The sequence below is a fragment of the Zingiber officinale genome, chromosome 9A (genome assembly GCF_018446385.1).
Source record: "Zingiber officinale cultivar Zhangliang chromosome 9A, Zo_v1.1, whole genome shotgun sequence".
Classification (NCBI taxonomy): Eukaryota; Viridiplantae; Streptophyta; class Magnoliopsida; order Zingiberales; family Zingiberaceae; genus Zingiber; species Zingiber officinale.
The window spans coordinates 39995801-40021426 of NC_056002.1; the positions used below are offsets into that span (position 1 = coordinate 39995801).

General features: G+C 36.8%; 3 protein-coding genes across 8 annotated transcripts; 2 read left to right on the plus strand and 1 right to left on the minus strand.

Moving 5' to 3' along the window:
• The first annotated feature begins 462 nt into the window (after positions 1-462).
• On the plus strand, positions 463-9574 carry LOC122020340 (replication factor C subunit 5-like). 2 transcript variants are annotated; one of them, XM_042578227.1, is made up of 12 exons: positions 463-604; positions 770-880; positions 987-1019; positions 1189-1357; positions 1797-1978; positions 3446-3582; positions 3740-3838; positions 5443-5512; positions 5597-5671; positions 7404-7449; positions 9151-9262; positions 9356-9574. In XM_042578227.1, exons 1-11 carry the CDS (start codon positions 521-523, stop codon positions 9207-9209), a joined length of 1065 nt encoding a protein of 354 aa, XP_042434161.1. In that variant the 5' UTR covers positions 463-520; the 3' UTR covers positions 9210-9262; positions 9356-9574. The 2 variants fall into 2 exon arrangements, with proteins under 2 accessions (XP_042434161.1, XP_042434162.1); XM_042578228.1 differs by lacking the exons at positions 7404-7449; positions 9151-9262; positions 9356-9574 and adding an exon at positions 5802-7397.
• Positions 9575-10301: 727 nt separating this feature from the next.
• Positions 10302-13704, plus strand: LOC122018734 (coenzyme Q-binding protein COQ10 homolog, mitochondrial-like). The gene is made up of 4 exons (XM_042576131.1): positions 10302-10960; positions 11232-11427; positions 12763-12894; positions 13289-13704. The coding sequence occupies exons 1-4, from the start codon at positions 10635-10637 to the stop codon at positions 13409-13411; spliced, it is 777 nt and encodes a 258-aa protein (XP_042432065.1). The 5' UTR covers positions 10302-10634; the 3' UTR covers positions 13412-13704.
• Positions 13705-15266: 1562 nt separating this feature from the next.
• LOC122020582 (serine/threonine-protein kinase STY13-like) lies at positions 15267-18658 on the minus strand. Of its 5 annotated transcripts, none has more exons than XM_042578560.1 (7): positions 18440-18658; positions 17746-18112; positions 17175-17296; positions 16778-16986; positions 16519-16693; positions 15902-16036; positions 15267-15762 (listed from the first exon to the last, which is right to left on the minus strand). In XM_042578560.1, exons 2-7 carry the CDS (start codon positions 18062-18064, stop codon positions 15556-15558), a joined length of 1167 nt encoding a protein of 388 aa, XP_042434494.1. In that variant the 5' UTR covers positions 18065-18112; positions 18440-18658; the 3' UTR covers positions 15267-15555. The 5 variants fall into 5 exon arrangements, with proteins under 5 accessions (XP_042434494.1, XP_042434491.1, XP_042434490.1 ...); XM_042578557.1 differs by having other exon boundaries at positions 17746-18122; positions 18440-18657; XM_042578556.1 differs by lacking the exon at positions 18440-18658 and adding an exon at positions 18251-18399 and having other exon boundaries at positions 17746-18122.
• Between the last annotated feature and the right edge of the window lie 6968 nt (positions 18659-25626).

Genomic DNA, 25626 nt, shown 5'->3' on the forward strand with positions numbered 1-25626 from the left:
TATCTGAACATGCTACGGTTGTAATCAGTAAAAAAAATAATTTATTAATTATGATAATATTATATTATTTATTTGATATATGATAATATTTATATATTTTTTATTTATTAATGTTATTTCGATTGTTAGTCATTTATGATTTATTTATGAATTTAAATTTTTTAAAAAATTAATTATATATGGGGGTAAAATACGAAGGAAAGATAAAACATATATATAATGAAAAAAAATGAAATTCACAAATAAATTGTAGAGAGAATTTTTTTTTTTTTTTTGATAGTTGAGAAATATATATAATAGTTTTTACTTTTGACATGATGTTGAAGGAGCTTTTGAGGGTGTTTGATGCTCTAAGGACGCCTATTTAGTATGAAAAGAATTTCTAGGCCCACATAAAGCCCAAAATAACTGGTGGGCTTATGACCCATTAGGTATCCGCGGCTTCTACAACGACACATCCGGCTTTCCCGCCATTTGCTTCTATCTTTCTCCTCCTCGTCCAATCCATACGCCGGCGACGATGCTGTGGGTCGACAAGCACCGCCCGAGGAGCCTAGATAAGATCATTGCCCACGAAGACATCGCCCAAAACCTCAGGAAACTGGTGAGATCTCCTGAAAAACCCTATTTTTAGTTTGGTTCTTCGTCTAGGGTTTGGTTGGTCCTTCGTCTAGGGTTTGGTTGGTCCTTCCGCACTCTCTTCGTCCTTTTCACGTATGGGCCGTTGTTTTATGTCTCTTTATTCCTCCCTGCATTGCGGTTGCCTCAGGTTACGGAGCAGGACTGCCCTCATCTCCTATTCTATGGCCCGACTGGTTCTGGCAAAAAAACCCTAATCGTGGCCCTTCTCAAGGAAATGTTTGGCCCCGGGGTTGAAAAGGTCTCTATTTGATCTTCTGGTAATGATATGTTTTAAAACTAATTGGTGCGCTTGTTAATCTTTCTTTTTTTTTGGCGTGTTCTTTTTTTTTAATACCCTGCGGCAGGTGAAGTTGGAGAACAAGACCTGGAAAATTGATGTAAGTTGTTAAATTTTGGATTTTGTCTCAGTCCATTTCTGATGCATAGTAGTTTTTTCGAATTTTTCCACTCAGAAGTAGTACTGGCATGCATAAATTCTGTGGCCAATTGTCAAGTCGCTTACTCTACTTATTTTTTTTTTTTTTTTGTTTTATGTTTGCAATTTAGGCTGGTACCCGAACAATTGAGTTGGAACTGGCGATGCTATCCAGCACATATCACGTTGAGATGAATCCTAGTGACGCAGGATTTCAGGACAGATATATAGTTCAGGAGATTATTAAGGAAATGGCAAGAAACAGGCCTGTAGATACGAAAGGAAAAAGAGGGTTCAAAGGTAGATTGCATTTGGTTTCATTCTTTTGTAAAATTAGGGTTCAAAGGTAAACTCATAAGTAATAGAGAATGGTGAAAATTATGAGACGAGTTTTTTTTCTGAATTCTTGAACTGTGAAAATCTGTGAAAGAGTACAATCTCTCTGTCTCTCTCTTCTCTTTATATATATATCTATCTATATATAATTCTTTTCTGAGATAAGTAGAAACTTTAGATTATTTACATAATATTATAATTATTTTAATATCGTTTTACAACTTTTGTCATCATTGAGTTGTACTGATTCAAAAACCATGGAATTTAGCTTCATGAGATTGCTATCAGAGATAAGGAACTTGATTGATGAAATATATTAAGGATTAAACCAGCTGGATCTCTGCCAATATTATTGCAATACATATTTGCTATTCTGATGCTGATATGGTAGTCTAACTGGCAGTGTTAGTGCTGAATCAAGTTGACAAACTATCAAGAGAAGCTCAACATTCTCTCCGGAGAACAATGGAAAAGTATAGTGCTTCATGCAGACTAATTTTGTGCTGCAACAGCTCATCAAAAGTAACTGAGGCTGTCCGATCCCGCTGTCTAAACATTAGAGTCAACGCACCTAGTGAAGAACAGGTTAGCTTTTGAAATAGAATGGAGAAATATTACCAGTATGATACTGCTGATTTTAATGCTACTCTTCTGCATATTCCCTTTTGATTTGGCTGTCCATTAATCCTTTTAGTTTTCCTTTTTTGTTCTATATCCTCACAACCAAGTTTTTTCAAACTGTAATAGTTTTGAATTTCTACTTTCTTTCTCTAGGTTTTTTCTATTAAGTCTGTTTCCCCTCCTCAAATACCACTTTACACCTCAACTATTGTTTCCCTTACTGGCAATCTGAGAAAAAACAAATCATCCTCTTAGTCCTTTTCGCCATGGCAATCAAGGGAGTGAAGCACTGTTAACCATATGCCAAAAATGAAAGGGACCTTCAGCTTGCTTCACCATGTTGTGGATTCAAATTTAGTTGATTGTGAGTGTTGTCATCTTCATCATAGCCCTCCTAAAATCCAATGCATGGATTTTTATCTGAACAATTTTGCTATCCCTTACTCCTTTTAAGTTTTTGTGGTTCTTTTATCCTTAAAACCATGTTTTTTCAAACTAAAATAGTTTTGAACTCAACTGTTTTCTTCAAGTTTTCTCTTACAGTTTACTTTTTATGGATCTTGTAAGGCTCTAAGAACTGTGGAACATATGATTACTTTGTGAACAAATGGGCTATCCAATTGACTGCAGTCAAATGTCAAGTTTCCTCTTCATTTTCATTTTGAATTACTTTGCCAAACCAATCTACACTATAGTTATCAGAATCATATTAGTTGCAATTTGAATGACACAATTCATTTCGAGTCACACCCAAAATAGATTGAACCGTATGGGTGAGTCATCTTTATCAATAATTGTTTGATTCAATACAATTCACAATTCTGATACAACTGATTCTTTATTTTGAACTTTCCTTATCTTATGATTCCTCCTTACATTAACCCTCCTTGCGGCTAGTACCTTATGCAAGTGCTGCATCCCAACTCTTTCATCATGTCATGCACTGTGGAGTTCTCACAGTGGGAGATGCCAATCATGCTGACAGTGACGATGGCTACCATCCCCTGCATAATGAAGCCTTGCCAACCATAGTAGGTTGCTTCCCACAGTGATGGCATGAAATGTGAGGCTATTCTTGTGGTTGAGTACCAGTGAGAGTGGATATCAAATTGTAGTGTCAAATGCAGGGATTGAGGGGAGAAAAGGAAGATCTGATGGATGTACTTAAATGACTTTTTTGACCATCCCTACTGTTTAACTTAGAGATTATTTTGGTTATTTTGTTGAAGCATTAATGGCGCCTAACCTCACATGGTAACAGTGTGATTGGATACATGGTTTGTTTCTATAAGATTTGTCGTTATTTTAAATTTACCTCGAAATATCTTCGTTCCTGTTTTATATTTATGTTGGTATTCTCTTTATGTTCTATGGTCTTCTGGATCTTTTAGTAAATTTTTTTTAAGTATCTTACAAATTATATTTGACTAGATTATCAGAACTTTGGAGTTCATTGGCAAGAAGGAAAATCTACAACTTCCACCTGGATTTGCAGTTCGTATAGCAGCTCAGTCAAACCGTAATTTAAGAAGAGCAATATTGACTTTTGAAGCCTGTCGAGTTCAGCAGTAAGCAAATTAGAATCCATACAGTATTAACATTCCGATTTGATGTGTGTATTGTTCATACATTATGTACATATATGTTCATAAGATTTATGTTGAAGCTGCATCCTTAACTATGTAATAAGTGCATTTATTTTGGAATGTTGTGCTATTGAAATAGGTATCCATTCACTGCAAACCAGGCGTTGCCACCCTTGGACTGGGAACAATATGTTTCTGAAATTGCATCTGATATAATGAAGGAGCAGAGTCCTAAAAGGTCCATTTTTTTCTTTGTTTCTTATATTTATATGATCATCTTTGTTTAACATCAGTTTGCAATTTCAGTTCCTAATGAAACAAATAGAACAAATAAGACAAACACTTATGGTTAACTTTGTTTCCAATCTGTGGTGTTCTAGAACTGTAGGTCCTAGGCATTTTATTAGAAAAGTATTTAAACAATGCATTGACTGAAGCCTTGTACTTTCCTGCTTGATATGGGCTAAATGTATCATTCCGATCTTACACTTGAACTTGACAAATATTACAAAGGCGATACCATATTGGATGTGCATTTTTCTTTGACAACTGGCAAAGGTGATCTTGGCAGAAAAACATAAAGGAGGTTCTGCTAAGAGTGTAAGACCTTAGCATCTGGGAGGGCGCAAACAATTTCTGGCAAACACTAGTTTTGAAGGTGTGGCAACCATTAATGTTCCACTATCAAACCATGTAGGCATGGTTGACCTGTGCAATCTCTACAGTGTTTGGGTGTGCTATTGGTTTGATCAAAGTTGCCTAATATTTGCCAAATGTATTGATTTGAACAGAGTACACAGATAGATGATGACAACAAGTACAAGTAGCAGCCTGAAAACATTGTATATCTTTGGTTGGTTGAAATACTGCAATGCTTCTCGATAGCTATTAGCATCTCTTAACTTCTTGTATTGAGAATCATGTTTATAAGAATTGTTGCATGCTCTTTAGGTCAGTCTTTGTGTTTTAGTGTTTCTTACCTGTTGGACCCAGCATCGTTTAACATTTTCATTTTGATTTAGTATGCTGGTGCAAGTTTTTTCTTAATCATTTTTCTTTCTCTCTCTCTCTCTCTCTCTATATATATATATATATATGATTTGCACCCACACATGAGGCTCATCGCATTATACATTGAGGGTGATATGAAAGTGTTGGTTATTAGTTGTTACAATCCCACAAGTTCTGCCATGATCTATGTTTCAGCCTGCAGCCTGTTAGTCCATGATCTTCACATCCTTGTCGAGACTGCTGCTGTGTCCACAACCAATGCACCTGTGACACTTGGTTTGCAGTGCCCCTAATATAAAATTTGAATGTAGTTTGAGGATTCCATTTGCACCATGTCATGAGAAAATGAGCTTGTAGACATGTTGATACCGTACAATTGGTGCTGATTGTAAGCTCATGATTTTCCTATGACCAACTTTCTAAGAAAAGAAAATGATGAAGCTTTATTATAGCCATACATTGTGATTTACAATACAGGTACCAAGGTTCTGTCTACTTACGTAAATTAAATGCCATATCTGGTGTTTATTGTTAAATTAAATTGAAATTTTCCTCAGTAATTAGTGTCCATTGAGTCTGGCATTTGATTTCAAAATGGTGTCATGTTATGAATGTGAGCATGGTATCTTATGCAAGGGCCATAAAATCTGGAATGTTGCCATAGATTTAACCTACTATCAAGCCTATACTTTATTTATATGAACTCATTGTATATGGTCCTGTTGCTGTTGTCTCAAAGTCATCTAGATATTAGGATATTATTTTCTGTACTTTTCTCGTGGAATGCCAGAACTCATTGTAAATTTTCTCTTCATATATACTCACTTCTAGGTTATTTTCTGTGCGTGGAAAAATATATGAACTTCTTGTGAACTGCATTCCCCCGGAAATTATTTTAAAGGTGAAAGTGATTATATTATTTAATTATATTTTATATTAACCCGGTAAAAAAAAATTGTCTGTAGATCTTATTTTGATTTTGCAGAAACTATTGTCAGAGTTATTGAAGAAATTGGACTCTGAATTAAAGCTTGAAGTATGTCATTGGGCTGCATATTATGTGAGTATATTTTCCACACAAACTATTATTGCTGTTAAGAGAGTGCATGATGTTTCTTGCTTCCCATTGTGCTAGTATTTTTGTGATTTCCCCCGTTTTAAGTGTTGTGGAGTCTCCCTCAATGACACAGTACAAAGCAATTGAGTATTTTTGGTATGAGGTGGTGTTCTATGAGCGCATGTGCCCTCCTAGCTGCTAGATTCAGCCTCCTGAAGGACAGTGATGATAATTCCTTTTGCATATTGACCTGTATATCGACATTAGCTTTTCATTGCTGTGCAACCAAAGGTCTGTTTCATCATTTTCTCTAGTTCGTACTTTGATCAAATTCTGGTTTTTATTATCTTAAGGCTGATGAATGACAATGACCGCCTATCCCAAAGGCTTAAGCTGCTGGGGAAGAGCCAAATTGAATTTATTATATAACCTCTCTTAATTAGGAAATTGAGATAAGAATAGATGAATATAAGGAGAAGGGTGAGAGAACCAAAGAGAAGAATAACTTCATTCAAACATCATAACCTGATATTGCTTTACAACTTTTCTACTTATAGGCTATGCACCAAAAAGATAGGACAAATATAATTCTATAGGAAACATGGAATTAGTAGGAATCTTAAGGAATTCTCACTAATTGACACATTCTATTCTCTATTACATTAACTAAAATAAAATAAAAATATATATAAATCTTAGTTTAGATCTTGACTAAGTTTACATCTTTAAAGTGTTTCTGTATCTTTTAGAACCTAACTAAATTTGAGAATCGGCTTGTCAACTTGTTAAACTAAACTATCCCAAAATATTGAATCCAAGTTAATAGTACTTCACTCATCTAAGCCTTATATGTCAACGTCTCTGCCACTATGATTAAGATTTCAGGTCCAACTTATTACCCAGTCACATTTAATGGCTTGCATGTGAGGCCTAGTGACGCATTCACTATATCAGTCCTTTTCAAGACATCTAGTCACGTCTAGAACTTGAGTTCACCCATACAAAATTGTCAAAATCCACCCAAATGGGAAAAAAAAACTGGCTAGTTGACTAGTTATATCCAATCGTTGACCATTGATAAGACATGCACTAGTTGGCTTCTTTCTGAACTTATTTTACTAGAAATATGATAAAAATCTTGGAAGGATTCGCTCAACCAATGATGTTGTTGATCCATGCTCCTTTCTTACTGTTTAATTGGAGAGAGAAAAGAAGAAATAAAAAATAGGTGAGGAAATAGGAGAGATGACTTAAAAAATCCTGATTACATGGATAGGTAATTTAGGGAAGAAAGTTGGGGAGTTTTACAACTTAATCTTTATTCCCAATGCAATTATCCCAAAACTAGTAATTAGCGACAGAAATGGAATGATTTCAAACTGAAATTACCAACTTGATTATTTACTTGTAATGCATGATTAGCACTATAAGTAAAATGGTTTTTGAAGTATGCATGTTTATTTCTTCTCTATTTTCTTTTTTAAATGACCAGTACAAAATTTAAAATTTTCATTCTTTTTTCCCTTTCCTAGTAAACAAGTGGTGGTGGTTCCTTCTATTCTCAAGCAAACTGAACCATAATGTGAATTCCACTTTGTGTCAACCTTTTTTATAATATCAATTGCAAATCCTTCTCTACATATACTCTCATTTTCTTCTTTATCTTCTGATGACTACCCTTGAATTTTTTTTCCCCATCTTAGTGGAGTCGAATTTTCTCTTAATGTTTGTGTAGGAACACAGGATGCGACTTGGACAAAAGGCCATATTCCACATAGAAGGTATTTTATCTAGAATTTTTGCACGTGCAATTTCCAAGGTTAAGCCTAAAATGGAAATAGTTTTATAATAGGTTGAATGTGAAAATTTGATTAAACTACTGTAGCAGAAAAGTTAATATATAACCATAGTGATGCTTAATTTATTCATATATTACATATTCTTTATTGTGGATGTGTATGCTATTGCTTATGTGCATGCAATGGAATAACAGATTTTAGTGCCCTGAAGTTTAAGAATCATTCTTATTTTATCAGTTACATAATTATTTGCACATGGAGGGTTTATGTCCTGTTTACTTGGACGGGTGGACTAGTGAGGAAATGGAATCAGCTAAGGAAAAATATCCCTATGGGAAAGGAAGGGAAAAATAAAAGAAGGAATGGGAAGAGAAAAGAATCCTAAGGGAAAGAAGAGAAGGCAGGGAGAATGGAAGAATGGAATAGAAATACTCGGAAATGGAAGAGAAACAGAGGTTGCCAGTACACGGGGCGAGTTGCTCACGAGCAGGCGTGCGGGGACGCTCGCCTCTCTCACTCGTGAGTCGACATGCGGGGATGCCCACTGCTCGTGATGAGCTCGAGCGGCCATGCTAGGCCAGTTGTGCAGAGCTATCGGCCGCTCGTGTGGTTGAGGACAGGGACATGACAAGAGACATGATGGGAAGTAAAGGTATTCCATTCGATTTTAGGTGGGTAAAAACTTGTTAACAAATTAATCGGTAGATGGATTCGTAAATCCATCCGTCTATTATTTCATAATAAGTAAATGATGAAAAGGATAAATAATTCATCGTTACGAAGCACAAAAGATTTTCCTTTTTTAATCCGTCCTTCCAATTAAACTGAGTATTCGAGTTTGATTTCAAACAACATAATGTTGATGCACTCAACATGACCTTCTATATGCTGCCAGGTTCATGCGCATTGCACCATTGGATCTTATAGACTGTAGAAAGTATCATGCACTTGTTTCTTAGTTTAGATGATTACTGCACAACATTCTCCATAGGGAAGAGTTTGTTTCTTAGTGCATCTATGCCCACCATTGCATAGTGCTCATTCCACCCATAAGGGATCTAATTAAGTCTCATTCAAAGCAAATTAGGTCTTAATCTTACCCTAAATCTACTCAATGAGATCTGAAACTAAGTTGGTATGACCTTGGAACTATCTCTGAGTGTCAGTATGACTGAACTCAACACTGGAGCAGTATTGTTCCATGCATATTGAAATTACTACTGTAATTGATATTTTTAGACTTTGATGCCAAAAATATAAATGGAAATTATTAAAATTATCATTATTGTTGAATTTAAACCCTAAACCCTTGTGTTATTGGGGATATATAGCATCTTTTGAGCGAGCAAAAGGCTTTGTAAGAAACCTAGTGTTTTCTGATTATCTGGTGAACTGTTTTCTCATTATCAATAGTAAAATCAGTATTCGCTATGTACCCTCCAGAGAAGGTGATCCACCCCCCAGTTGTACTATGAACGATAAACATTCTGTATCACTGGATTATAAGCCCCGTTTCTATGCCATGGCTTGGGATTCAAGGCAGATGTTTGTGACACAGCATCTCTAATACATATGAATTCTATCGTGCTTATTAGTACATATCAAATTTGTATGTATGAACTTAAATTTTAGAAAGTTCATTTGCAGAAACAACTAATGCTTTCTCTCTGCACTTTTGACCAGCCTTTGTCGCGAAATTCATGAGCATATACAAGTCATTCCTGATTGCAACATTCGGGTGAACAAACTCGAGCAGGCAAAACCCTTTGTGCTTCCCGGCCAGAAGCATTTTAAGGTAGTACCCAAGCCCTAATCCCTTGAAGTTTCTTGCAAAATGTAATAGACAGCTTATTATTATTATTTTGTTAAAATGCAATCCATGTTTCAGGTCTAGTTCATGCGTTCCAGTCATATCCATCTCAAAGAGATCCTTTGCTCTGCCAAGAACTTGACGTGTGGGAACTATAACTCTAGTCGATGTTTTCTAGGGACTTTTTGAGTTTTGTAAAATATTATGTTGTTTTAACTCATACTGTGTCTTTTTTAAGAAATCTTTAGAGCGTTTTGTCTATCGACACTCGTTTAATGCATAATGTGCTTTTTTTCCTTTGTGTGCTCACTTTGCATTTGGCTGATTGTGAAATCGCAAACTAGAAAAAGACACAAGGAACTCTTCTTGCATTCGGTGAGTGAAGATGAAGCTCCCCGGAAGTCCTTAGCCAACTCAGAGCTCATTGCCGATGCGAAGGTTGATTTCGTCTGAACTTCTTGCTCCGGGTGCTTGGAACTTGTCACTCAATCAAAGTGGGATCCGATAGTGTTTGATTTCGTCTGAATTTATGCTCTAGAAGTATCGCCGATCTGATGATAAGAGGGTGGCAATGGTGATTATGGTTTCATGTTAAGATTGAGTTACTAAACCATTGTTAAAATGACGAGTCATCGAGCTATTGCTATGAGAAGTCGAGCTTACCTTCAAGCTATCACAAATCTTAAGATGAAACCATCTGATAGGCATTATAGTTTAGTTTTATCTGTGCGGGGAGGAAGTTAAGAAAATTGTCAACATATTAAAGTATTAAACCTAAAAAACATACATTTGAATTTTTTTATTATATATATTAAATTTTATAGTCGTCTTATTTGAACGTTTTATTATAATTGTTTTTAATAAATATTTGAGTCTATTTATATATTTGAATTTTTTTCATTGAAGTATATAAAAATATATATTTTATATTTTCCTTTGACGCTAGGAAAAGAACGTTTTAAAAGAGAAATTTTGACTTCTTCCAACCGTTATTACAGTCAAAGCCTCAACGTTTGCCTTTTGTTTATGTCAAACCCTAACCGCGTCGGCTGCCGTGGCTGTGGTGGCACGGCTTCCTCGCATGGAATCGTCGCACAGCGGCCGGCCATCTCAACACGACAAGAACCTGCATTTCCTCTCGTCTATACAAGTCTTATCCCGCGCCCCCGACCTTTTCGCCGATCTATTCGTGTAAATACAACTTTTTCCCCCTAAAATCTGGGCGTCGCTTTCTAATCAACTGATTTGATTGGAGTTCTTGGTCAATCTTAAAGTAACCATCCCAAATTCGAAAATTTCTGCCAAGTTAAAGTTCGATTTTTTTACGATTTCATTGTCACTTTCCCTCATCTCTACAATGCCGCCGACCCTAGTTTTTACGGAGGCGGTTGCCAGCTTCCTATCATGTAAAGCTCGATCTTTACAACACGGAGCTGGGATTTTCCGATCGGCGGGACGACCTAGCGGCCCGGATAGCAGGTTGGGGCGATTCGATCAGGCGCGATGTCTGGCTACCTTGGCTCGTTCCGGAAACCCTTGCGTCGGTAGTTCCGCCGACGGCCTCCACGTTCTGCCGATTGGTACTTCCCGTGGTTTCGCTCAAACTCGACAGTTTCTCGGATTTTTTTTCGGAGAAGATTGTCCTGCTCTTTCAAAGGTCTACAAGGAGCGACGGACCATTGGGTATGAACAGCTGTTTTCACCTTTTAAATCTGAGTTTTTGTTATCGATCTGCTTGGATTCAATCGAACACCTTCTCTTTCGTGGTTATGATAACTACTATTTCCTCTTCTATCGCTCTGTAGCTGATCCTTCTCATATGCTTTCCATGGCTAAATCTGAGTTTTGCATCTAGATCTTTGCCTCTGCATCATTGGAGTTTTATGTCGTCAACAATGTTAAATTTTTACATACATGATCTGTTTTGATGCCTAATTATGAACAATCTAAACAGGTACTCTCCTGAACAGTTGTTTAATGTGGTTTCAGCAGTCGATATGTATGAGGAGTTCTTGCCATGGTGCCAGCGGTCTAGGATTGTCAAGCGGAATAGCGATCGATCATTTGATGCGGAGCTTCAGATTGGTTTTAAGTCCTTTCTTGAAAGTTATCTTTCTCATGTGGAAATTGACAAGCCAAAACGTATCAAGGTTTGATTCTTTGCTTTCTCTATCTTGTTAACAGACACTTGCTTTATTTTCAGCAGATAGAATTGTTATGCAGAAGCTTTGGCTTCTCTTAAATTTTAGTGTAGATATTTCTTGTTAAAATTTGAAGAAAACTAATAACATCTTATGAAACTAAATCTACTCTGTAAGTAGTCATCATACTACTAGTAAGAAAACTAATAACATCTTATGAAACTAAATCTACTCTGTAAGTAGTCATCATACTACTAGTAATTTTAATGCCCTCTCAAGTTGGAGATTAGACATTATTGCTGTCTGGTCTATAGTCCAAAAAAATGAAGAATAAGCTCCATCAATGTGGACAAAATAGACAGCAATAGAAGCACTAAAAAGCACTTCAGATAACATGAAACCAGTAGATTTCTCTATTTGTGTATGTGATGATAGGGCAATAACTGAGCCATCTTAGACAACATGAGATCGATCAATTTCTCCACCAGAGTAGGCCAATTGTGTAGTTGTCACTAGAGTAGATTAAGTGGAACGAAATTCGGCAAGGAACCAATAATGTCTGGAGAAATTTCTGCACCAAACAATTTTAGATTTAATTGTAGAACTGCTCAAGTTTCAACAGCATTTCATGAAAATAAAAAACAAGAACCTGTGTCTCTCTTTGTTCTTTTCTATTTGATAACAGCAATATTTAATTGGTAGTATAAGTTTTCTGTAATAATGTTAGATTATTTTGTATGTAAGGTTATGAAAGGTATTAACTAATTATTCATAAGGTAATAACATTTATAAGGGTTATCATCTTATTAGGTAATATATAGTATGTTTTAATTATTAGTTAATATTAACTTTATTACTGATACATAAACAATTATTAACAAATTTGATAATATAGGAAACAAAGTGTTTAATGAATAATATTTATAGTTAATAAAACTCTAAATAGTGACATCCTAATTAATTATGAATAATAAAGCAGTAATTTTATATTTGTAGATTATAAAATATATAATTATTAACTGACAATGTAGTTGATTCTATCATAATTTCTCAATTAGCATTTAATTATAAATAATATTAAAAATAATACTATGATTAATTACATTAGTTATTATAAGCGTTGTTTAATTATTAATAATATCAATCTTTGATTTCTTTTATTATTATCTATATGATGAATACAATAGTATTTTATCCGTATGTTATATGTCATAGTTTTTCTTGATCTTTTGTCATTGATTGTTTGGTGGAAGGTGGATTAAACTTTTATTGGTCGTCTCTTCTTATTTTTTGTTCCTAGTAAAGGCTAATCATTCTAAATTGCTGCGATTTACATTCTTGTAGACCACTGCTTCAAAAAATGGACTTTTTGAACACTTAATTAACATTTGGGAATTCACTCCTGGTTCAGTTCCTGGAAGTTGTGAACTTTACTTCTTGGTGGATTTCAAGTTTCATTCGCCACTATATCGACAGGTAAACTTAAATTAGTTTTTGTTTTTAAAAAAGTTCTTCCATTTGATGATATCGGCAAGTTAATTTCTTCACCGCCTTTAATTCTGTCAGCTAGTTGTAATTCATAAAAGCTTTTGACATTCCTGATGAAAGTGATTGAGATGAATCCATTTGGTTTTTGACTTTTCACTTTAAAGACCGAGTAAATTCTTTCCCTTGTTGTTATCTGAAACAAAATCATGTATTCATGTGGGAAAACAATCTTTGATGTAGTTCAGCAATTCAATTTCGACAGTGTAGGACAGATAAAATAATGTTGTGTATCGTCACAAAAGTTAACTATCTATAACTTGATTTTATTATACTACTGATTAGTTCACAAACCCACCTTACTGACATGATAATTATGTGGCAGGTTGTATCAATGTTCTTTCAGGAAGTGGCCCCTCGTTTACTTTCATCTTTTGAAGATCGCTGCGGCAGAATCTATGGTCCTCCTGTCCCAGTTCTTGAAACCTCTTACAGACAAAACATATAAAATTTGAGTAATCTCTCAAGCAGAAGTCGATAGTTGATTCCAACATCTTGACTAGCAAACTTCCTCGGAGACAAACTGATATTAGAGTTTAGTGTTCCAACTGTGCAACTTTTTTGATGAGGTTAACTTGTAGAAGCACCTTTCACCCCATTTTTTTTCATTTGTTCATTTCCTGCTCGGGCTCCCTCTGGAAAATTCTCCAAAGATTGTTTGGAGAGTTACCAAAAGCTTGAATTATCATGTAGACAGTTTAATTAGAGCTATACAAACATCAAAAATACTTGTTGCGAGCATTACGAGAGCATGTGTAAATAGAACAATTGTATCCTACCATAGGAGTTCTCTACCATCATATTGTTAATGTCCTTTACTTCTCTTCGGTTGGAGTAGCTCACCGGCGATGCCTCCTGTGTTCATCTTGCAAACATTTATTTTAGGGTCTCCAAAGGTTTCTTAAAGTTGACCGAGAAAGAGGCAGAGCTTTCCAAGGAAGTGGAGCCATTGAGCATGTATTCATTGCGCCGACAGGGTAGGTGATCTTCCAACAGAGCTGCACAAAGCCATTGCTGTAGCTGCTGATGTCCAGTACACAAAAAGGATTACACAAATCAATGGTGATTTTGATAGATGAAAGTGAGGAGAAACCACAAATCCAATTAGCTTGCACCGATCCGAATGTCGAAATCTAGAACTTGAATTTTGGTTAAATCAGTAGCATGCTTATGATGAAGACCGAAGACGGCGCAAGTTGACGAAGAGGGCTATTTTGTAATTTGAATTTTTCCCTTATTTTCTTTTCCTCATGTAAACAAGATTTTTCTCCTCTTTTCACATCCTTCCCCTTTTGTCTTCGTCCTTTTACCTTCTCTCCCTCCTACATTCTATCTTGTGAAGACCATTTCCGCCCCCACGGTCTGGATCAGCTGGTTTAATGCCTACAGTTTGCCAATGAAGTCGTGGGGTCAAAGGTTGTTAGTTGCACTCGGGGATAAAACCCTGGTCTGCTGCGTCAAAAATTCCTTTGACCCCCAGTCACCTATCCTGCCCAGCATTAACCGTGATTTACTCCCTCTGGAATCTTGTGGGGCCGGGGCAAGGGACCGCTAGGGTGGCGGTTCCACCTTTTTTTTTTTTTTTGCCAAGATACTCTCCAGGATCATCCGAGATAGTAAGTGGTGACATATTTACCACATGAGATCTCGAGATCGAACCACAGGACTGTCGGGGCGTCAATCCTCGGACCTTGTGCAACTCATCCTACCACCACTTGACCTCTCGGCTATCGTGATTTACTTTTCTTGTGATGACCTTGGGTCGGATGCGACGGGGACATTGGGGGCGAACGATTTCGCCTTTTGCCACATTGTGAAGACCATTTCCTTACGAATAGATACCTTTATCTCGACCCCATGAGTTATGTCGCGGAGATCATATCCTACGTTCTATTAAATTATGTCATGGATACCGCTAAATTGTATTTTAGATGCTACCAAATTTCAACTTCGTGTAGGATTGAATGGTTGACTAGCGACTAAATAGACGACTATAAACATCTTTTACTAATTCAAACACTCAAATGAAAAATGTTAATTCAAAGTGTACACAAACAATTAGAAGCAAATATAAATGGAGTGAAAATGTGACATTAAAATGAAAGAAGTGCTAATATGATGATCCAAGGAGGTCCAGAGATGAAACTCATATTTAATCATATTCAATCAGAATTATCTATTATAACATGCAATTACAACAGCCAATTCTTTATCGATTATGGTATAAAAAGAAAAGAAAAAAAATATGAAACCACTAAAACCAACCAATTCCTTGTGCTTGCACTAGGAAAAAGGTGACAATATAATATCAAGTTTGAATTGCAATACCACTGAGAAATTATTTGTTTGACAACTCTTTTGTTTCCTTCCTGTCCTCTGTTTATTCGAGTAACAACAATCAACTTTTTTTTTTCTTTAGGTTAAAAGTAACTAACAACTTTAAAGAAACAAAACCATGCATGGAACTTTTCACAACCACTGGACTTAGGCATCAAAAGAACACACCAAAACTCCTTGAGCAGTGTAGAATGGTGACATTCTGAAGCTGCTTGCTGTTTGCTAAGATTTAAGCTAAATGCACAAGGAAAGCACCTATGGACCACGTTTAGGAATGAAGCAGTAGCAACTATTTAGTTGGTCATCAGGGATCATCCCACCACCTTTGCTGGTGTCCAGAGCCTCTAAAAGCCGCACAATCTCATCCATGTCAGGCCTTCTATCTGCATTGGCATCCCAACACCTGCGCATGATGCTAGCCATTGCGCTTGGACAACACCGAGGTACATTTGGTCGTAGGTTCTGCAATGCAATATTGAAGAATATCAAAGCATTTATTCAATAACTAAGTTTTCACTTCAGTTTCAGAAGTCCAAGTGTGATAGATATACTGATAAGAAATTAGAGATTTATGAAGAACTGAAATGTTGGATTAGCATACATGCCGAACAACAGCAGAGGAGACTTCAGCAAAGCTTAGATCAGGATATGGCATGTCACAGCAGTAGATCTCCCATAAACAAATGCCAAAGCTGTATACATCACACTTATGGTTGTAAGGCTTACCGTTGAGAACCTGCATAAGTAAAATAGGGTTTATTAAACTGATAAAATACCCAAGTTTCTTCCCATAAGTTGGAAAAAGTGAGTTTGTTCCCCTCTCCAAAATTTGACAATGGATCGCTTCTCCTTTAATTCTGGTCTTTTATTTTTATAGGTTGAAACTATTTTTTTCTTTTGCCTTTCTTCTATTTGATTCCTAGTTATGATTGCATTTTCATTAAGTCACCTTCTTGAATTCAAATAACTAAATTGACTTTATTTTTTCAAGTTTATTCATTATTCAAATATAATAAGTTCAGAAATGGTCATTCATCAAATCCATAATATCTAATTTTCTAATTTCTTATCTTCCCAAGTAAATAATGTTTCGATACTTTCTTCCCTCAGTTTGTATCTTTTCTCAATATCTATCTTTCTAAGTAAACAGACTGCGAAAGTATTCAACTTTCCTGTGTTAGCAAAAAGGGAAAGAAAGAAATCCACGGAACATATTACCTCTGGAGCCATATACCCAAGGGTACCCGTTTCGCCAGTCATATCTTTTGGATTCTGAGCCTCAACACGAGCAACCCCAAAATCAGCAATTTTGAGATTCCTGTGGGCATCCAGCAGCATGTTCTCGGTTTTGACATCCCGATGCACAATTTTCTGCGAGTGTAAATAGCTTAATCTGCAAAAAAGATGTTATCTTCCTTAGCATGATGGTTAAACACAAATGGACAACTTCTATGGAAAAAAGATCAATTTTGACAACCCTCTGGATAGATCTAATGCAAGCTGAACCACAATCTTGAAGGGGAGTTTTTTTCGCCTATTCTTGATTAAATATTGCTTCAGTGTTCCTCCTGGGAGATACTCAACAACAACACAACAGGCTCGAGTTGGATGTGAAAAATCACTGACACTTGTGGAATTCTTTGTAGGAATTTTAAGATCAGTTGTTCCCATTGATGCCCCAACAAACTGCAAGAAAGATCTTGCTCATAAACAAATTTTTTTAAGCATGAAACAAGAACATTTCATTTAATACCAAAACTTCATACACAAAGCATGTTTCCTTCAAGATAACTTGGAACTTTGATAGTACAGTCAAAAGAGACTAAAAATAAGCATGCAAAGGCCCGAGACTATGAAGATATGAAAACTGGTACCTTTGTAACATTTGGATGGCCAAGTTTATGCCAAACTGTAACTTCCTGCTGAAATGATGCCCTAAGAGCAGCAGTTTCAGCCTCTGCAGCCATACCATCTTCACCCCAGTCCAACACTTTCACTATGAATACGATAATTATTGTTATGATCTAAGCAACCATTGTTATGGATAAAAGGAGTATATACTTGGCAAGGGATATTAGGAATATAACCAATTTGAGGTCGAAATGAAATAGCTTTCTTATTTCACATGAGTTTTGTGGTTTCTGCTGCCAATAATTGCACGCACTTTAGTTCCTAACAAGCTCTAGCATAATTTTTTTTTTCCTAACTAAATATCAACACTGTTTAAATTAGAAAATCAAGTTTACATTTGCCATACTGCGATATAAAGGCAAAGGATCTTAAATGGTAGGTGATTCTAGTTATACAAAGCAGCTGATCAGGATCAAGAAGGAAGTAGCACTATCAAAATTGCCAGCATGCATAACCATGGGCTTACACTATTCAAACCAAGCAACAGAAGTTTAGACACCCAAATTTTTGTCAGCAAAGGTCAAAGAACAATACCTGCAACGTCCTGGCCATCATAAGTTCCTCGATACACAGTTCCATATGTTCCTTGAGCGATGACATAGCGTATTTCCAGCTTCGACAGATCAATCTCCCATCCCTCCTTAGGTCTTTTGGAATCATCTTTTCCTTTGCTCCATGCCTTGTTGATTTGTTTCTCCAATTGGATATCCAAACTCTTCAAATCAATCTTGTCAGCTCTGAAGAACATATCATTGCTCCCAAAGCTGTCAAACCCCTTCAGTTTCGATCGCTTTCCTGCATCATCATTGACTTCCAGGGAGCCCTCCTCTTTCTCTCCACTCACGGAACTCATGCCCAACGTCCGCAAGGTTGAAACCCTTCGCTATATCCGATCTGTTTTCTGTAATACCCTTTAAAGGCACGACATCAATAAGCAAACCGACGAGGAATCAAAAAGATACATAACCCTAAAAAATCCCAAGTTTATCAAAGAAAAAGCCAAAGAAGTCAAAAGAAGAAGAAAAAAAACGATCTTTACAATCCGATTACGGTGAGAAACCCTCAACAGGCGACCCGCACGATCGCGAGGAACAAGCAAAAGGCCAGCCAATGAATAAAACCACGGCAGGCAATCCAAAGAGGCAATAAACGCTAAAAATAAGAGACGAGGAAGCAAAAAGGACTGGGGTAGGCGCCGCCGAATTCGTTGACCGATCCAGAGTCTCACCTCCTCGGACGCGTCCGATTGTGTTGCTTGCCTGCGTCCAACACCGACCCCAAATCCAAAGGCATCCATTCCATTCAGGCCTACTTTCTTTACTTCAGAAGAAAGAGAGATTGGCATCACCAGCGGCGTCACCGCAACGCGCGACAGAGAGAGATTGGCGACAGTGCTACGCCTTCCGCCCACAACAGAATACAGGCAACGACAGAGTAGACCGGTCGCGCATGGCCGAATTACTTACTGAATTAACCCCCCTAATCTTTCCTCCCTGGCAAAATTTTACTTTGCCCCCTAATTTATTTACATTTTCGAGTTGCTCTTATGAAGCTGCAAAACAATTACAATATTTTATCCCTTAGTTTATCAAATAAATACAAAATATCCCTTAATTTTAGTATCATTTCTTCTCTAAAGGTTTGCTCAATTGAAATCTCCACGATGCCTTTTTCGATTTGAGGTTATCAGAAACGAAGGTTGAAGAACGATTTAACGAGCATAACCACAGTCCACAGTGCCCGTCATCTCTAGAGCCATTTGACATGTGTTTGGTCGACCTTGTTGCGATGGAGGAGGCCTTTTGCATAGTTTATTCTTACTGAATTCTCACTTTGTTTGTTTCATCGACACATCTTCTATCGATCAATATAACTCATCAGTCTGTTCTCAAGATCAGTTAAGTTGTTGCAATGTAAGATATCGTAACAAAATTATAATAGTATAATAATAAGATTTAATTGACGAATAATTTTAACAAAATTTTTTAAAAATTTTCTCGAAATTTTTCAGAACTCATATGATGTATTTTAAGAGGATGAACTGATTAGGCTTGGAGGAAGCCTATTCAGAATACCCAATTAAATGAGAGTTGATTGAATCAATTAATCTAAGCTTATAATTATTAAACCCTAAGTATATATGTTATAAATCTAGGTCACAACCCATTCTTATCATTCTTGCCGATTTTCCTTTCCCCTCCAGATCCACTGCTTACCTCTCCTCATCGTCACCTCCTCTTCTTCTTCCCTGATCCATTATCGCCAATCGATCATTAACGCCACCCTCTGCTCCTCACGGCGACGACATCTCCTCAGGTCGACTACTACATTAGCTGCTACAACATCGTCAACCGTCAACAAGCTTAATCGCGGTAGGAAGCCAACACCGGCTGACCCTCTCGTCCACTACTTTTCATCGTTCGCGTGGATCTATCGTCGCCCTTCTCTGCTCCGGCGTGGCACCACAGTAGCTACCACTGGGTTTCATTTCGATTTATCGCTTGCCGTGGTTTCGGGCGAGAAGGGAGTTGCCAAGATTAAGGTAGGGTAAGGCATCTTTTGGATTTAGGTTTGTAGAGTTCTAGACATAGATTTCTATATGGATGTGGTGCTAACTAAGGTGATTGTTTCTGGCAGTAAAGGCATTGTAGCTCCGGTCACCAAATTCCAGCACAAGAATGTTAGTTAGAGCCCTAGAGCCAATCATTTGATGATTGTATGGACTCATGTATATCATATTCTTTTATATTAATAAAGGCATTTGTTTGGTTATTATACTTATTTATATTAGTGCCAAATAGACTAAGTATAATAGCGTCCTTGAGTAGAAGGTTCGTACCTATATCAATCGATTAGTTGAATCGATAGTGAGATGATATAGGGAACACTACTCTAAATCATTCCTAGTCGAGTATTAGCATTCAGGGACAATGTTAATACAATAAGACTAGCATGTAGGTCAGCTCGATGACTTGATCTCACAAGTCATGGATATAGAGATATCAAGTTGACACATGGGTATGCATTAGAGAATGTATACTGAATGACCCGCCATGAGAAAGTATCATGGATCGTTATATGAGTATCATATACTTTCTCATGTGGCTATTAGTATGACTATTAGTCCTTAGACCTGAAGTCACCATGGATCCCTACATAAGGAGTTATGTACTTTGGTTTCGTCAAACGTCATCCGTAACTGGGTGGACTATAAAGGCGATTACTGGGTATATAACTAATTATGTAGAGGGATGTGAGTGATGTAGATGGGATCTATCCCTCCCATATGACGGGAGCGACATCGGTATTCTTGATAGAGTGAGATCACTAAGTGCATGGCCATGCCCAAATGAGTCAACATTAGATGTTGAGCTCATTTGATCGAGTGAGTCTACTTGGAGTTCAAGATTTAGATTGATTAGAGGATGACACGGTCTATGCCTCACATTGATCAATCTAGATGTCTAGGATAGAAGGACACTTGTCATTATTTTGTGAGTAGTCACAATTGGTAGTCACAAGGTGATGTCGGATCTCGACATTCTTGTAACTTGGGTAGTAATGATGTGTTGCTAGATACCGCTCATTACTTATGCTCCTAAATGGGTTTAGGGCATTGCCAACGTTACAAGAACTTATAGGGTCACACACTTAGGACAATTAGGTGGAGATTAGGTTCATATGATGAACCAAGAGGATTAGATTCATTTGATGAATCAAATTGGATTAAGAGTAATCCTAATTGGGCTAACTTGAGTTCAACTCAAGTTGATTCATGTGTTCAATGAGTCTAATTTTGATTTTGACTCATTGGATCAATTTAATTTAATGAATTAGATTCATTAATTTAAGTTGACTCGAATCAAATGGTTGGATTAGATCCACCATGGTAGAGATTGAGTCAAGTTTGACTTGACTTGAGAAGGAAGACCAAAGGTCAATTTTGACTTGACCTTTTTGCCACCTCATTGGTGAGTTGGCATTAGGTGGACCAATAATGATGTTCCACATCATCATGGGTGCCACCTCATGAAAGTTACAAAGTCATTCTCTTTAATAGTTTCATATTAATTGCAATTAATGCAATTAATTTGGGTGTTTTTTGAGAGTGGCCGGCCACTTTTGTGTGGGTGTGTGAATTCATTTTCCCATTCAAGTGGTGTAACTCCTTCTTCTTCCTTGTGTTCTTCCTCTCAAGCTCTCCCTCTCCCTCTTCTCCTCCCTTGGCCGAACCACATAGGTGCTAGTACACCTTGGTTTTTGGTCACCTCCATCTAGTGTGTCCGTGTGGATACTTCTAGAGGACCGACACTTGACGGTCTTGAGATCCGACATCATTTGGACGAGCGGGACTCGCGTGGGGCGCGCATCAAAGGTATAATCTTAACTTTAGTGTAGATCTAAAGTTTTATAAACTCGTACAAGAAAAGGTTTTTCGAAAAAGTTTTTGTTTACGAATCTTTGCACGGATCTACGGCTTTGGGTTACTCGGGGTTTCCGCGACGCGGAAAAGCGGTTTTCGCGGCCCGAAGAACCCAACAAAGAAACCTCTGGATATCAATTCCGGCCATCACTCTCCCTAGCTGTTCGTCAACAGGAGAAACCTTGTAGTAGGGTAAGTTGTTGAAAAATCTGATTCTCATTTAGCTTAATCGGAGTTGATGTTAGTATGGTTAAGGATAGTTAATCATGTAGTTTCGAAACGATTGAGGTTATCTGTTGGATTTGAACCAAGGTTTAGATTAGATCTGATTTGTTAATTAACCAAGGTTAATGAATTACGGTTTCTTGGTTTAATAGGAATTTCAATTTAGTTATTGGATATACACGAGAGTGGATTAATTATATGCATGTTGTTATAGGACCCTGATTTACAATAAGCCGCTTGACGTAGGATTACTTTAGCACGCGCTATATTTGAGGCGGGTACCTCCGACTTACCTTCTTTTGATATTGTCATTATGATATGTATAGTATGTTATAGCTAGTAGTAATTGTTATGTTTATATCTGCTTTGGTATGTCACTACTTGATACATGAGGTATGTCTTTATTTTATCTGATATGCATTTAGGCCTATATCATCTTGATTCTGTTAGAGTGTATACTAAAAGCTTAGCTTTTGGTATAAACATTTATAAGAATCACATTGGTCAAATTGTCTACATTTAGTTGTAGTTGTTCAATTAATTTATACTGTAGATAACATAGTATGTGGTGTCACATGCAGAAGATGATGTTATCAGTACCTTATAAATTATAAACAGTAGCTCACGACCAAAATAGAAAGGAACAAACCATTAGAAGGTCGTAGTGTAATTAGGTATTAGTTTATCTTGACTGTATAATTACACTAGTACACTTAGAGTGTATTGAGTAGGACCATTTGAGGTCGTTTCTTTTATACTGACTTTATAAAGAAACAAAGACCTCGGTTATTATGGAAGTGTGCACTCTTAATCCTAATATAATAACAAGCACATATATTTGATATTTATTTCTTTAATTTATCAGTGGGTGAGATTTAGTTCGATGAATCAATAAGCCCGATGAGTTGGGAAATGATATCACTTATAGTGTGTGTTGTTGATTATAGAAGGAAACTGTGTCCTAGAGATACTAGGTTAATAATGTCCCCAAGAGGAGCTCATAAGGATTGTCATGTTAAACCCTGCAGGTGGACTTAGTCTGACATGACGATAAGGTTGAGTGGTACTACTTTTGGACTTAGATATTAATTAAATGAGTTGTCAGTAACTTACTTAATTAGTGGACATTCGATATCTTAAACACAGGGAGACTAACACACTCATAATAAGAAGAAGCCCAAAAATGTAATTTGGGATTGGTGCAGTAGTTCAATAATAGTTCTCTAGTGGAATGAATTATTATTGATAAAATTAAGTTGTGTGTTCGGGGCGAACACGGGATGCTTAATTTTATCGGGAGACCAAAACCAATTCCTCCTCTCGGTCCCTATCGTAGCCTCTTATATATAGACTACTATACCCACCTATACCCACCAATAGGGGGCCGGCCAGGCTAGCTTGGGAACCAAGCTAGGGCCGGCCTAGGTATAAGATTGGGTGGCCGGCCCTAGCTTGAACCCAAGTTAGTGGGGGCCGGCCAAATTAAATTAAAAAGGGATTTTAATTTTAATTTTTATTATGTGAGAGATATAATTTATTAAAGAGAATTAAAATTAAAATATCTCTCTTGTAAAAGATCTACAAAATATTAAAGAAAGAGATTAGATCTCTTTCCTTATTTGTAAATTGGTGAGATATTTTATTTTCTCTTTAAAAATTATTCACATGTTGTAAAATTAAAATTATAGAAATTTACTTTTATCAACCATGAAGAGATTTTGAAGAGAAATTTTATTTTTTAAAATTTCCGGAAACAAATTAGGAAGTTTTAATTGTTGATTGAAACTTATCCAATTTGTTCTTCATTGATGTGGCCGGCCATAAGATTTCAATTGGGGAAATTTTATTTTATTTTTCTCAATTAAATCATGTTAAGGAAATTGAGGAAATTTTATTGTAATTAAATTTCCTAATTTGTCTAGGCCAAGGAATATAAAAGAAGGGGTGAGGGTGCCTTCATGGGGACAACCTCTATTATTTCTCTCCCTCTTTTGTTCCTTGGTGTGGCCGGCCATCCTCTCCCTCTCTTCCTCTTGTGGTGGCCGAACCTCTCTCTCTCCCTTGGAGCTCTTGTGGTGGCCGGATACTACTTGGAGAAGAAGAAGAAGAAGGAGAGAAAGCTAGCATCTCTTGGAGCTTGGTTAGTGTTTTGATTTTCTTTCTTGGTGAAGCTTCTTCTTTTGTGGCCGAACCTAGCTAGGAGGAGAAGAAGGTGGTTGGTGGTTTCTTATCTCGGAAGATCGTTGCCCACACAACGTCCGAGGTTAGAAGAGGAATACGGTAGAAGATCAAGAGGTTTTTCTACAAGGTATAACTAGTAATTTTTCTTTCCGCATCATACTAGTTATTTATGGAAATAATACTAAATACAAGAGGCTTACGTTCTAGTATTTCGAATATGTTTTTCGAAGTTGTGTTCTTTTGTTTTATTTTTTTCCTTGTGATTTGATTGTTCTTTTCGGTTAACCTAAAGTTATTTTAGGAAATTAAATATTAGCTTTCTATAAAAGGTTTTGTCTAGTCGGTGGTGGTTGCTCCCATATCCAAGAAGGTCATGTGCCTCGCCACGTCAGTACTGGGAACCAATTATGGAAATTAATATTTAATGGAATTAATAACTTAAGGCGATTTGGGTCGAACGTGTTAAGTTCCGCATGAGACCCAAGTCAAAACCTAAAAGAACGAATAAATTAAGTTTTGGATCAAACGTGTTAAGTTCCGCAGGCTATCCAAAATTTAATTTAAAAGAACACATGGTAGCTAGGAAAAGGTTCAGACCTTTGTACAAAATTTTGTACAGTGGAACCTCTAGGTTTTCCGAGTAGCAACCAACAATTGGTATCAGAGCTAGGGTTTTGCCTCTGTGTATTTGGTATTAGTTTAATTATGCACATGTCATACATAATTTAGGCAGGATAATAGTAGGATGTGCTAACTTTGTGGATGCAGGATCCAACTATTATGGCTTATAGTTTTATGTGTGTGATTGGATCCTTGGACATGTCAAGGGCATTTATATGTGTGTGCATGATTGTATTAAAATACAGCAGGAGCTGTATTTAGTTTTATTAGGATTTTATTTTTGATCTAGATACATGTACATTCCTTTTATGGAATATAGGATCGATGGATGTAAATTTTATTTTATGTTCGATCTAGTTTACATGTACATTCCTTCGAGGAATATAGGATCAAAATGTAAAATTCTATTTATGTCGCGGATCGAATCTTGCAAAGCGTGGAACCTTCTAAGGACCAGAGGCGTAGCGGAACTAGGAGCAAGATGGATGCGACAGCTAGACCCGGTGGCAGTGGCCAAATATGGCAACAGCTTGGGATGACAACACACGGAGGACAACAAGAGATAAAAGCCATAATAGTTGAAAATTAGATTTTCTATTTATTGCTTTTATATTGTGCTGTGTGTGCATGTTAGTTTACATATTTAGTAGGTTAGCATAGTTAAAATTCCTCATTTATAAATAACTAAGTGGGAGAGGATTTTTTAAGTAAATCCCATGGTCTCCATTACTGGTTTGTAAGTGATGCAAACAAGCTTGCGCGTTGGCTCTGAGTGCCTTCCTCCATAATGGATGAACTTCTTTGTGGATCACTAGAACAGACTTCCATTTTTGGATGACTATAGGAAGTTAATTAAGAGCGTGTGATCTTCCCCAACGGAAGGGGCATAATCTTATTAATGGACTTAGTGTCAAGTAATGGTATACACTTAGATACATTTAATAGTATCCTCCCCAACGGAGTCA

Coding starts and splice junctions, on each gene's coding strand:
- LOC122020340 (XM_042578227.1), top strand. CDS start 521: ATGCTGTGGGTCGACAAGCACCGCCCGAGGAGCCTAGATAAGATCATT. Junction 605..769: donor CCCAAAACCTCAGGAAACTG/GTGAGATCTCCT, acceptor CGGTTGCCTCAG/GTTACGGAGCAGGACTGCCC. Junction 5,672..7,403: donor GTCATTGGGCTGCATATTAT/GTGAGTATATTT, acceptor ATGTTTGTGTAG/GAACACAGGATGCGACTTGG.
- LOC122018734 (XM_042576131.1), top strand. CDS start 10,635: ATGCCGCCGACCCTAGTTTTTACGGAGGCGGTTGCCAGCTTCCTATCA. Junction 10,961..11,231: donor AAGGAGCGACGGACCATTGG/GTATGAACAGCT, acceptor CAATCTAAACAG/GTACTCTCCTGAACAGTTGT. Junction 11,428..12,762: donor ACAAGCCAAAACGTATCAAG/GTTTGATTCTTT, acceptor ACATTCTTGTAG/ACCACTGCTTCAAAAAATGG.
- LOC122020582 (XM_042578560.1), bottom strand. CDS start 18,064: ATGAGTTCCGTGAGTGGAGAGAAAGAGGAGGGCTCCCTGGAAGTCAAT. Junction 16,987..17,174: donor GCCATCCAAATGTTACAAAG/GTACCAGTTTTC, acceptor TCTTTCTTGCAG/TTTGTTGGGGCATCAATGGG. Junction 16,694..16,777: donor GCATTAGATCTATCCAGAGG/GTTGTCAAAATT, acceptor TCTTTTTTGCAG/ATTAAGCTATTTACACTCGC.